Consider the following 13,042-nt stretch of genomic DNA (forward strand, 5'->3'; position numbering starts at 1 on the left):
AATATTGGGATTCATTGCATTCACGCAATTGAAGAGTGGATACTGGAATCTTCTAGAAATATCTAGATCATACCTTATAAGCAGTTATTTACTTCAGTCTACTTCCAAAAATGGAACTTAGCAAATTCTTTGGAGTTCTGGAGGTGACAGTATTTTCTCTCTATAGGTCCGAGAATTTCTTGCTATCGTTCCTTCACTCCCTGCCTGCATTGGGGCCATCACGATGAATTGCAACAGTGGTTTGGGGAGAAATTGGGGGAATGAGATGATCAAAGAGAGGGAAATTTCAAGGACTCATTCTTTGTTTTTCAATTGTGGCAGCTGCTGTGAAAGTGTAGTAGTAGCACTGCAGAGGACAGGAGAACATATAAATGCAAATTTTGAAAGATTGTTGTCATAGTATTTTCCTTTACTTAGACCAAAAAGAGACAATGAGTATATGTTTGTACATTCATTCATTCATTTATAAAACAAACTTACGTGACTTTTATATCATTCATTCTCCAAGGAACTTATAATTCAGTTAGTTGAATTAGTCTACTAGATCTGCGGTTTTCTTTCTTTTTTCTTCTGAGGATCATGTTTTGTGTGCCTCACAGCATATAACAGAGATGATGTTCACATGTGTGACAAACTCTCGTTGAGTACCTGGGGTTATTCACTAGACACCATACATGGCCATAACCCCACTGTTTTCTCTTCATGCAGGAAAATGTGTCAGCATGCAAACAGAGCAAGAGAGAGAGAGATATCACTATAGTAATAACTTTGAATCTAGCCTAAGTGCGAAAGTAAGACATTTATGTATTTTTATCATTTAACAAATAATAGTATTAAATTATTTGCAACAGACTTCACAAATGACTTTAAATACCAGGTATGTCACCACTTAGACACACTGCTGTAGATGGCAAGGGCAATACTGAATACTTTCTGTGACCAGGATGTTCTTGGCACTTTGTATATATTTTCGTTTCATCCCATACTTCATAATCCTGTTTGCTCATCTACTCCAGTGGTTTTCCAACTTTAGCATGCATCAGAATGACCTGGAAGCCTTGTTTAAATGCATCTGCTGGGCCCCATTCCCACAGTTTCTGATCCAGTAAGTCTGGGTGGGGCCTGAGAATTTTTATTTCCAACAGGTTCCCTGGTAATAGTAATGCTGCTAGTCCAGGAACTACACTTTGAGAATCATTGAGTCATCCACTCATCCATTCAAAAAACATTAATTAAAAGCCTACCTGGTGGGACTTCCCTGGTGGTGCAGTGGGTAAGAATCTGCTTGCCAATGCAGTGGACATGGGTTCGAGCCCCGGTCTGGGAAGATCCCACATGCCACGGAGGATCCCACATGCCGCAGAGCACTTAAGCCCGTGCGCCACAACTACTGAGCCCGCGAGGCATAACTACTGAGCCCGCATGCCACAACTACTGAAGCCTGCACACCTAGAGCCCGTACTCTGCAATGAGAAGCCGCTACAATGAGAAGCCTGCACACCACGACGAAGAGTAGCCCCTGATCGCCGCAACTAGAGAAAGCCCACGCATAGCAACGAAGACCCAACACAGCCATAAATAAATTAATTAAATAAATTTCAAAAATTAAAAAAAAAACTCCAGAGTGAAATAATTTAAGAACAATTAATTCATTTTTTAAAAAAAGCCTACCTGGTGCCTGGTAATAAAGTAAAAAGATAAATTGAACATTATTCTGTAAGAGCTGACGTCTACTGAGCACTCTGCTGAGGGCTTTGTTATGACCTGATTTACTCCTTTATGACAATTCTTCAAAGTAGGTACTTTTTTCCCTATTTTCCAGGCAAAATTACCACAGCTGAAAGAGATTAAGTAACCTGCTCAGTCATATGGACAAGTGTCAGAACTAAGACTTGAACCCAGGTCTACTGGATGCAAGTGACACCCACAGACACCATGTCACATGCTATGCTACCTCTGTAACATGAGGGGCTTACACACAGTGTTACTGTCAGTCTTTTGCAGATTAAAAAAAAAAATGATGTTCAGAGAAGTTATATAACTTGCCCAAAGTCACCCAGCTAGGAAGTATCTTAAACAAAATTTAATCTCAGTTTGTCTGATGCCAAAGTACTTTTTCCACCATACAACACCATTTCTCCATGCTATCTCTAAATCAGGATCCATCCAAATCAGAGCCAGGAACAAGAGTATGACTCCAGTTAACCAGAGTGCACAGAGAATGGGGAATTGACGGTTTCGGTTAATGAAGAACATCTCTCTTATGTTAACTTATTCAAAAGCTTTCTAACAATTACCAGTGCACCTTCCACCCTAAGTCAGCATGGTATAATGTAATGCTTCCTTGATGATTCAGGATCTTACGTGTCCCAGAACCATCATTATAAACAGCATTTGTTTCTGAGAAATGTCCAAGTGGATACAGAAGAAGGTGAATGGGGTAGATGTGTGGGGAGCCCAGAGGTAGAAGTCAAGTTAAAGTATATTCTACTCATTTACCTTCTCTGCCAGCAGAATGGAAAAGCCCCAAACTGAGACTCATCAAATGTTTCAGTTGATGTGGGTTCAAATTAATCACGTTTACTCCAATTCATGTAAGTAGCTGAAAACTGCATTAAAAGTGACTGTTTTTCTCGTTTTGCCACTTGGTAAATTGCAAAGAGTGAAGGTTCCCTGACTCCTGTGTACTGCTGTGTTACCCCGTCATCAGCGGAGAAAGGAGCTGTATAATTACCTTTTGAGACATGAATCATCCTTGCTCTGAGGGCCCAGACCTGTTTGACTCTATAAAAGCAGCTCAAGGTCGAAGTGCAAACGTGCACTGTCTGCCATCCCCCAGGCTGCTATAATTACCAAGCCACCAGGAGGAGATGAAGGTGTTCCCTGCATCTGGCCTTGCTGTCCTCCTCGTCACGGCTCTGAAGTTTTCCACTGCAGCCCCCTCCCTATTTGCAGCCACCCCCAGGACCTCAAGGAACAGCTACCACCTCGCACAGGTTTGTGAATCTTTGCACAATTCCCTCTTCCCCCTCCTGCCCCAGAAAACCTAAAGGGGATAATGAGAAAATAAGGAAAATCTGTTATGGCTTTGAAATCATCTTCTAAGTCCACTAAAGTCTAATGGATATGATCCCCTGTACAGCTAAGGCTGGTGTCTGGTACACACTGAGTGCCTGTGTTGCATGATTGCATAAATAAATGAATGAATGTCTATTCGGGTATCTTGCTGCACACAGAATTTGAGGCGGCTAGCAAAAATACATGCATTACAAAAAAAGACAAAAGAAGTATTTGAGGAGCAACGTAGGAGGAAAAATAAGGGCAGAAAAATAAAAATCAAAGTGTAAGATTTGCACAGTAGAGGTGGGTCGGAAACTTAGTGCTAAGATTCCTAACAGTCGCAACAGAAAGATTTCCTGTGTTCACTTTTTAGAAAAATGGCTCTTGTACTCAGGGCAAACTTGATCAAAATTTGAAGTAAACCGGGCTTCCCTGGTGGCGCAGTGGTTGGGAGTCCGCCTGCCGATGCAGGGGACACGGGTTCGTGCCCCAGTCCAGGAAGATCCCACATGCCGCGGAGCGGCTAGGCCCGTGAGCCATGGCCACTGAGCCTGCGCGTCCGCAACAGGAGAGGCCACAACAGTGAGTAGGCCCATGTACCACAAAAAAAAAAAAAAAAAAAAAAAAAATTGAAGTGAACCAAGTTTTTGCTGGGTGGCTACCTGCTTCTCATGTGAGGGTCTCTCCTCTCTAAAGCATATTCACCAAGTACCTTATTTACTTACAATTTCTGTACCTTCCCCTCCTTTAAAATCTCTCCTGACTGTCGGAGAGGATCTGATAAAATAATACATATCAGAATTTCTTCAAAGACTAAGTGTGACTCAAAGTGATTCAATGTATATTTGCTTCCAAGTGTTTTGTTTTTAACATTTAAAGAGAAGTGGCGAACTTTACCTTAAGAAAAAGTCTTCAATGAAGGAATTTCCAACATTCATGAAAGATGTGTAAGTGAGATGTTTTTGCACCAGGGCCTTTGTTTCAAGTGTCTGTCAAAATGACAGCGCATCTGTGATTGCCAACCCTGCCTCAGGGTTGCTTTCCTACCTGCCAGGCTACAACTGGGTACACATTGCAGAGCTGATTGTCACCTGTACACACCGGCGTGTCCCTACTGACTGTTTACACCACTCTTCCATTCTAATTGGTCCATCCCCCTGCCACACCAGTCGTTAAACATTTTGAACATCAGCCCTGCATGTAAACAGCACAGTGGATGCCGAGCACAGACCTGTTGAATTGAACCTCCTTTGACTTGAGCCGACTTTCAGACGAACTAAATTCCAAATAACATATCTCACAATACTGGGGGTCTATTTCAAATTGTATTTTGCTGGTGGCACCAAGCTTTGAATCCCTTCTCCCCAAATGTAATCTTCCATCACCCAGCCTCATGCCACCCTGATTCAGAAACTAGAGGCTTTGGGACCTCCAGAAGGAGGGTCATGCTGAGGCCATGGCAGCAAGCTGGAATGATCAGGGCAAACCTCTCAAGTGGATCCCAGTGCCTAGAAAGAATTACTGTCCCATCTTATAGTTTATAGAAATATTTAACAACTTAGGCAGCCTTACAATACAACAAATGAAATGACATGAAAATAGGCTTATTTCATTAAAATAGCTTAAGTTCATTCATTCAGCAATTATTTATTGAAAGTTTACTGTATGCTATGTGCCAGGACCTGTTCTAAGCACTGGACAAACATCAGTGAACAAAACAAGTCAAGTCCCTGTTCTTATGGCGCTGGCATGGGGATGATGGAGGAGTGGGAAGATGCTGGGAGGAGACAAACAAGTCAGTCAATAAGTCCCCAAGTGATATTAAAAAATAAATTAGGATGATAGTGAGTTACTGGGACCCTGGGGGGCATTTTCACTTGAGTAGTCCAGGAAGGATTCTCTGAGGAAGTGATATTTGAGATAAAGAGCTACGTGAACCTGAACTTCACAGTCGTGTGAAGATCTGGAGACAGAGCAGTCCAGGCAGAGAAAAGAGCGAGTGCAGCAGCTGGGGACTGAAAGAGCTTGGATTGGAGCATCGGGCTAGCATGGCAAGAAGATACTGGCTGAGTCCCAGAGTCAGGCCAGACCAGCATACACCTGGGGCCTGGGGGTCCAGGTCAGGTTAAGCCCCTTCTACACTGTTCTCTTCTTTCTAGATCGCTCACTAAGAGATAACAAATGGTTTCCTGTGCCTGGAAACTCGAGGCAGGAAACGTTTCCAAATACTATTCGCTTCTTCCTAAACCCATGAACACGATAATCTATGCTTGAAAAGATAAACAGGGTTTTAGTTGATTTAATGCCCACTTGTATCTTTTAAATTCTGATTGGCTAATTATCATAAAGGCTTGGAAAATGATGACATACTTAGTCTCATAATCCAGAGTTTTATTCTACTTTTTGTTTGTTTTTTTTTAAATAATAATATCAATACAACATTTAATACAGGCTGTTAAATTGTTCTTAAAATAATATAAGCTTTTATAATCACATTATTATGAGCTTATAATTAAAGAAAATAAACAAAAAACCTTCCAAATACAAACTGTTAAATTCAGGTACTTTTACTACCATTTTACTTTCTGTGCATAAAGATATTTTTTAATTGTCATTATACTCAAAATTTGGTTCCTACCTTTCTTATTATTATAACACAATAAAATTTTGATTTTATACTATGTTCATAAAGATCATGTTATAAAGTTACAAATATTTCAGAATATAAGTGAGTTATAATTTATTTAGCCATTTCCTTTGTTGGATACATGGAATATTTCCATATGAATAATGTTTCTATGAACATTTTTGTACATCAGCCTAACCTAAAGGATTATTTTTTTCAGGATAGATTTCCAGAAGTGTAATTAATGAGTAAAAAGGTATATACATTTTAAAGTCTTTTGATACATTTCAAAGTATTTTCACACTAAGGATCTCACTGGATCCTCATACTGGTATGGGTAGGATAGACACCAGCCCCATGTTATAGACGAGAAACCTGACACCAAAAGGAATTGCCCAAGATTTTTAGAACCTAGGATTTGTCACACAACAAAAAGTTCCCACAGTTCCATTCCTGTGGCTTAGCCAAAACAGAAAGAAATATTGAAGAACCATATCTTGAACTTCACCTTGTCCTGAAGCACACTTAAATCTGAACTTTAAGCTCTTCACTCTCAGGAAGGACACTAGGAAAGGGCACTGAAAGAAGAGTTGGGAGGGGGACCTGGGCCACTAGCTTCTGGGACTGCCCTCGAGGCCTCTGCTATTCTTATCTGTCAAATATTGTTGGAGACACGGAGAGGGGACCACCATATTGCCAACCCTAGACTCCTGTGGTTTCAACAGTGGGGGAGTACGGAGGGTGGTGAGGCACGTAGGACAATTCTGGTGAGTCCTGAAATCTTTGACCCAGGCCCACAATTAGGTGTTGAGCCAACAGCACACAAGTGTTAGAATAGAACACAAACACAGTTCTAAGTGGGCATCTTTGTGCCTAACTGAACATTTTGACTCTGAAAAGTATGCTAAAACCTCATCAATAACTTTGGCAAGAAAGTGTACAGAATAATTTGGGCTCTCTGTACTTCAGAGAGCTTGATAATTCTTCAAAGAAGCATATTTTCTATATTTTACCTAAAGAAAAATAGCTCAAATGGTAACTGAACATCTACTCTGCACCTAGAACTGGGTCAGGCCGGGGCCATATCTGTGAAGGCATCACGATCCCCAGCCTGAGAAACCAAAGGTGAGAGTGTTGAGAAGCTGGTAGACTATGGTAAAAGGTGGCAGGTGTTCACTAGTCTAAGAACCACATTCCGTGGGAGCACCCAGTAGGGAGCAACTCACCTGTGTCACTGCAGTAACCAATCCTTGTGGTCTCTTTAAGTAGAAATAGTTTTTGATTTTATCTTTACTTCATTAAAGATAGTTTTAATCCTATTTACTATGACTTGCCTTAAACCTTTTGAGTTGCAGGTCTAGCATCTTAAGCATATTTTGAAAAATATATATATAAAACATATATAACTAAAAATGAATTATTCTCAATTCCATCACTAAAATATAACCACTGTTAATCCCTTAGTCTACATATTTCAAAACCCTTTCTATGACTCAGTGCTGGGACTAACATGAAGGAGTGACACAAGCTTGGACCCTGTCTTTATTTAAAATGTTGATATTTTGTCCATCACAGATTTTATGCATTAATTTTTGTTTTTTCCAAAAATATTTCATTAAACATTATTTTTCTTGATCATTGAGTATTTGGCAAACCCCCACCCACTTCCTCATCCTAGTCCTAGTTTAGGACTATATATCTGTGTGTATTAATGTGCACAGACTTCTGTTTACAAAGGTGGCTTGTACTATAATAATAGTTGTAAACCTCTTTTCACTTAATATATCAGAAGCATCTTCTTATATGACCATATTTCATAAAACCAAAATTAGAATTTAGAGTGTAAGTGTAACACATAACCTAACAAGGGAATAAAATATTTGAAATCAAAACGGCCTCAGAAAATATGGAGCATCTGGCTTTCCGCACAGAGCTCACCTCTGAAGAGAGTAATTCAGACTTACCATGAGCATCGTGTTATCTCAGCATCAGCTTGAGCAAACAGAATGGCTCAGAGAATCAACGTCATCCTGCCAAAAAGATCAGGAACATAAAATGTTGATTTAAAATGGCCTAACCAAGACATGGAAATGAAAGCAAATAGTTACACCTTTGTTTCAGGGCACCTGCCCTGAAGCAAAGAGCAGGGCTTTGTTTCAGGGCTCCATCGCCCTTTTCCTCCTCTTGGGTTCTCATCTCAGTAAGATTTTTACAAAGAACGACCACCAGGGAAGTGAGCTCCTCTCATAAGCAGGGCAAGGAGTAAGGATTTGTTGACCCCACAGTAAGGACACAGAACACCTTGTCCAAACAAGTGAGTGAGTCTTACTCCTTTTCTTTTTTTCCTTAACAATTACAGTTCATGTTCATAGCAGAAAACTTTGGGATATAGGAAAGGATAAGGAATAAATTGTCACCCATAATTTTAACACCCAGAGATAAACAAGATTAATATTCAGACTTATTTCTTTCCATTATTTATGTTACTTATGTTCATTATAAATTATATATATGTTAATTATCAATGTCTTGATTAATGTCTTAATTTTAAGTGTTAATATAGATGTTAACATTATTATATTAATATAAAGATATAATAAACATGAATATAATATATTTACATTATACAATTTTATTTATGAAATTATGTATAAATATTTTACTTCTAACTTTCTCAGTATATTGCCATTATATTGACTTCATTACTCCATGCCATTAAATATTTTTCAAAAATATATAAATAATATTATTTATATACAACAAATAAGTACCTTATAATAATATACAAATATAAAATTTTATATTTAATAAAATATAGATATAAAGATTTAGCTGCTTTTTGTTTTCCTGAAATAAGTTGGGTGGGTGAAATTCCTGGGCCAACAGCAGGCTCTGACCCTGCATTTTCACGACCCTGTCTCACTCACTTCACCCAAGAAGTCATACAGAGTGTTTTGAGTGGTACATTAGGGTTTTAAGCCTTTAAGCGCAAGTAAAAGCCTTATAATTTATGGCTAATTTCATTTGCTTCAAGGGGCAAAGAGCCAGTCCTAGGAAACATGCCCCTTGGAAACAATTTGCACCCCATGTATTGAACACACCTGAATTAATTAAAAGTCTCAGCTGGGAAACAGATTGACCTGCTGCCTTTGTATAAGATGAGAGGATGCAATATAAAGCCGCAGAGAGTTAAGAACATACTGATCTTGCATAATGTATAATGAAAATACGACACAAATAACTGCTTACTAGAAAAATAGGAGAGTCTTTGTTTTACAAATTGGTAAAGACCTCAATGACAAATAAATGGTCCGTGGGGAAAATGTTCACATTATTCTCCTTCCATTATTTTTTTCTCTTCAAACAACTATTCATTGTAGAAAAAGTATAAAAGGCACGCACATAAAAAAATCTAAAATCCCACCGCCCAAAGACAATTGTTGTTCATAACTTGGCATATATCTGTCTAAGCTTCATCTATGCAAATATATCTAATTTTTTCAAAAGTGGGAATATGCTCTGCACACTATCTTTAGCATATCAAGAATACCGTCCCTGTCTTACCTGAGCATAAGTGTTGTCCAGAGATTGTGCTGTGGATGTCAGCCTGCCTCTCCGTTTCAGGCATACCTTGACAAATATTACACAAAGAAAGGAGGGCACCAGATTGGTGAGATGATTGCAAGAGGAGGCAATTCCATGGTTAAAAACATTAAGGAGCTGCAGGCTTTCTTCGGCCTCCGAGTCACCGGGAAGTTAGACCGGGCCACCATGGATGTGATCAAGAGGCCTCGCTGTGGAGTTCCTGATGTGGCAAACTATCGCCTCTTCCCAGGTGAACCCAAATGGAAAAAAAATACTTTGACATACAGGTAATGAGATCGAGTCTTTCCAAATTCGGAGAGAAAGAGCCTTTCTCTCCTTCTTTCTTTTCATTTAAAAATATCTTCCTTCTGATCTGTATAAAAATCATGACTCGGGCTTCCCTGGTGGCACAGTGGTTGAGAGTCCGCCTGCCGATGCAGGGGACGCAGGTTCGTGCCCCGGTCCGGGAGGATCCTGCATGCCGCGGAGCGGCTGCGCGCGTGGGCCGTGGCCGCTGAGCCTGCGCGTCCAGAGCCTGTTGCTCCACGGCGGGAGAGGCCACAACGGTGAGAGGCCCGCGTACCGCAAAAAAAAAAAAAAAAAATCATGACTCATCACAATCATAAGAGAGCATAAGAACTTTTTAGGTCTAATCTTTAGAAAATGACAGTGGAGAATTCACTAGAAAATATGATCTCAAGAGTATCATAATGGCTGGCCGTTTTAGGCATTACAATTTTATCAGAGACAACACATTTTTCTCTAAAGAAAAATAAACTAGTCTAGGATTAATAACCTGATGGTACCAACCAGTTTTCTTAAAACAATCTTTTAAATCAGAAGTAAATAAACTCACCTACTGATAAATTAATTTTTTATTAATTCCAATAATAATTTATTGACAATTTATTAAATGTCTACCATAGGCATTCAATTTTGGAGATGTAAAGGTGAGTAGATCACCTTTCCTCTTCTTTGGGGGAGACACGCATACAAACAGTTGCAGCTCCGGGTGAGAAGTGTGAAACTACAGGTCTAAGCAGAGAACTGTGGCAGCACATGGAGGGAGCTACCAAGTCACACAGGGACTGGCCAGTGACATGTGAGCCTGACTTGTAGGCAAAGCGGGAGCCAGTCAGCCCCTAGCCCCAGGCTCTCCCATCTCCCACCTTACCCCCCTCCACCTCCACAGTTGAGCCTGGCCCCCACCTGGCCATCCTCTGGATTCCTCCTGTCCCAGGCGGAACAAGGATTCCGCATGATCCAAGAGGACTCATTCACCCAACCAGAATCTACACCCTCACTGTACTCTGGGTTTTCAGGCCAGAATTCCAGCCCCTCAGCCTGCATCCATTTGTGGGGCCAGTACAGGCCTCCTTCCCAGGTTGGTCCACCCTCCTCCATTGGACCGTCCATGGTGCTTCCTAATTATTATACTACATTTTACTATTATCTATATTCACGAGGTCATTTACATCTCTTATCTGTATGATGGAAATGATGTGCTGCTACTCATCTGCTCCCAACTTTACGTTCACTCATGGCAAGGTGGTTGTTGAAATTAGCCATAGTGAGGGTACTTAGAGTATGGAAATCAGCAAACCCTACAGATGAGGAGTTTTGGTCATAGAACTGGTTGTTAAACTGTAGCAGCACACCAGTGATTCCCTGTGATCAAATGGGGGCTCAAACCCAAAGAGAGATCAGATGATTCCTCTAGGCCACTTGTCAGTTGCTATGAGCCTAAGAGTCCATTAAGGTGGTGCTGAACACAATTATTAGCCTCTGCTCCAGCATAAGAATTCCACAAAAATCAAAGCATTTGGGGAAGAAACACCCTATAAAGAATTAAACACCCAAAAGATTATGAGATGATTAAGGGCAAGACAGAAATATTTTATATAAACTCATGAAGTTTTTTCTGTCATTTCTTAAAATAAACTGTATCATAGAATTTTAGTCAGTGATTATGCACAGCAAAGACAAGGGGAGAGATCAAGCTAATTTGGGACTTAAAGAAGTATAATATTCTTGTGATAATATTTGGGGCAGTCCCAAAAGCACCCTCCACACTGCCCATACAGTTGCTCCCAAACAACTCTCCTTCTCCCCCGCCCCACCCAAAAAGGAACTAGAGACTATCTTAGTACTCTGTCTGTATAGCTACTGGATCTCAGAATAACTCCTTTTAACATAGCCCAAAGGACTGCAAAAGACAAAATATAGCATAGTGCTTGTGTGCGTAGGCTTTGGAGTCATAAAGAACTGGGCTCAAGTCCTGACTAGTCATAAAACGTAGAGTGTTACTATAATCTGTGAAGGTTACTGTGAGCGTTAGAGTGCGTACCACATTTAAAAGTGCCTAGAACAACGTCCAGCACGTAGTGTGTATTCACAGAACATTAGCTGTCATCACTGCTGCTGTGTCGGTCTCCAGACCCTGGGTCAGGACCTCTGTCCATGTGCTCTTCCTTTCTGGTGTCGTCCCTTCTCCATCTCTGTCTTCTCCAGCCCAACACACAGGCAGCTCTGTGGGAATGGATAGCTTGTCTATAATGTGAGCGAATTTCGAGATACCAACTACACAGAGCCATGATAAATCACAGTTTCATATTATGCAGTGGGCGTGGCATATTCTGAAAACACTAAATGGTCTCTTCAAGGGTTCTTCTGGTTTCCCCCCAGACACTCTACCTCCCTCCCCCAGTCCCTGGAGTTAGAGATCTCCTGGATCCTTCTCTCTCCATTACTGAGGTTTAGTTATTTCCCATTACTGAGGTTTAGCTATTTCCCATCCTCTCTGTGGGACATGGTCCCTTCCTTTTCGACCCCCAGGATAACCACTGTTGGTTTCTGGCTGAGAATGCACCACCTGCATCAGAATAACCTAGAATACTTGTTAAACGCAGATTTCTGGATCATACATGTGTGTTTAACAAGTTTCCTAAGTAGTTATCACAAGTCCTAAACTTTGAGAACTACTGAGTAGGCCCTAAAAAACACTAGCGTTTATTCATTAGTTCATCCACTTAGCAAGTGTTTGCTAAGTGCCTACTATGTGCAAGGGCCTGGATTAGGAGCTGCAGAAAGAGAAAGTTGGCTAGGTATCTGCTCTCAAGATTGACTCTCACAGAATTCACTTCTAACTCTGCACCCATGATTCCGTCTGAGCCCAAGGTTCTGGATGGCAGTTCCTTTCTCCTGCCCTTCTTTTACATGCTGCCAAGAGCCCCCAGCCCCTGGCCTCCAGCATGGCATGTCCTAGAAAAACACCAACTGTCTCTGCCCACTGTTTGTCCAAAATGCTCTGTACTTTTCTGCCTTCTGATGTCATTGCCAGGCCAGGATTTGATGAAAGACTCAAGCCTTTTTCAGTTCAAGCGAGCATCATTGTGAGGAGCTAGCACTTCCCCTTTAAGATACATATTATTTTAAGAAAAAGCATTCCCCCATGGCCCTGGGGAAATCCTGATGGTCTCTGAACAAGAATTTGAAAACCCTCAAAACTCTGTGTTTTTATTTTTTACAATTGAAAATTTTCAGTACTTTTTGGGGAAAGAGGTCCCTTCTCAGTTAAAACCACTTTAGGGAAAATGGACTTCCGGCTACTCTTAAAGTTACACAAGGTATTATTCTTTAAAGTTAGTGATATATAATAACAATGAAAGCCAAACTGTTTCAGCACCAGATTATCTCAACTCTTTCATTTCTCCCCTTCATTTTTCTTACTGTTTAACATGTTTCAGTAATTTAACAAATATGAAAGCAAAA

At 40.5% G+C, this 13,042-nt stretch overlaps 1 protein-coding gene across 1 annotated transcript in view; it reads left to right on the forward strand.

Moving 5' to 3' along the window:
- Positions 1 to 2,870: 2,870 nt before the first annotated feature.
- MMP20 (matrix metallopeptidase 20) overlaps positions 2,871 to 13,042 on the forward strand; it is a 50,517-nt gene continuing 40,345 nt past the window's right edge. The window contains exons 1-2 of the mRNA XM_019948808.3: positions 2,871 to 2,996; positions 9,311 to 9,558. Of these exons, the coding sequence (XP_019804367.2) occupies positions 2,871 to 2,996; positions 9,311 to 9,558 (374 nt within the window). The remainder of the gene's footprint in view (positions 2,997 to 9,310; positions 9,559 to 13,042) is intronic.

This window comes from Tursiops truncatus, chromosome 8 (assembly GCF_011762595.2).
Source record: "Tursiops truncatus isolate mTurTru1 chromosome 8, mTurTru1.mat.Y, whole genome shotgun sequence".
NCBI lineage: Eukaryota > Metazoa > Chordata > Mammalia > Artiodactyla > Delphinidae > Tursiops > Tursiops truncatus.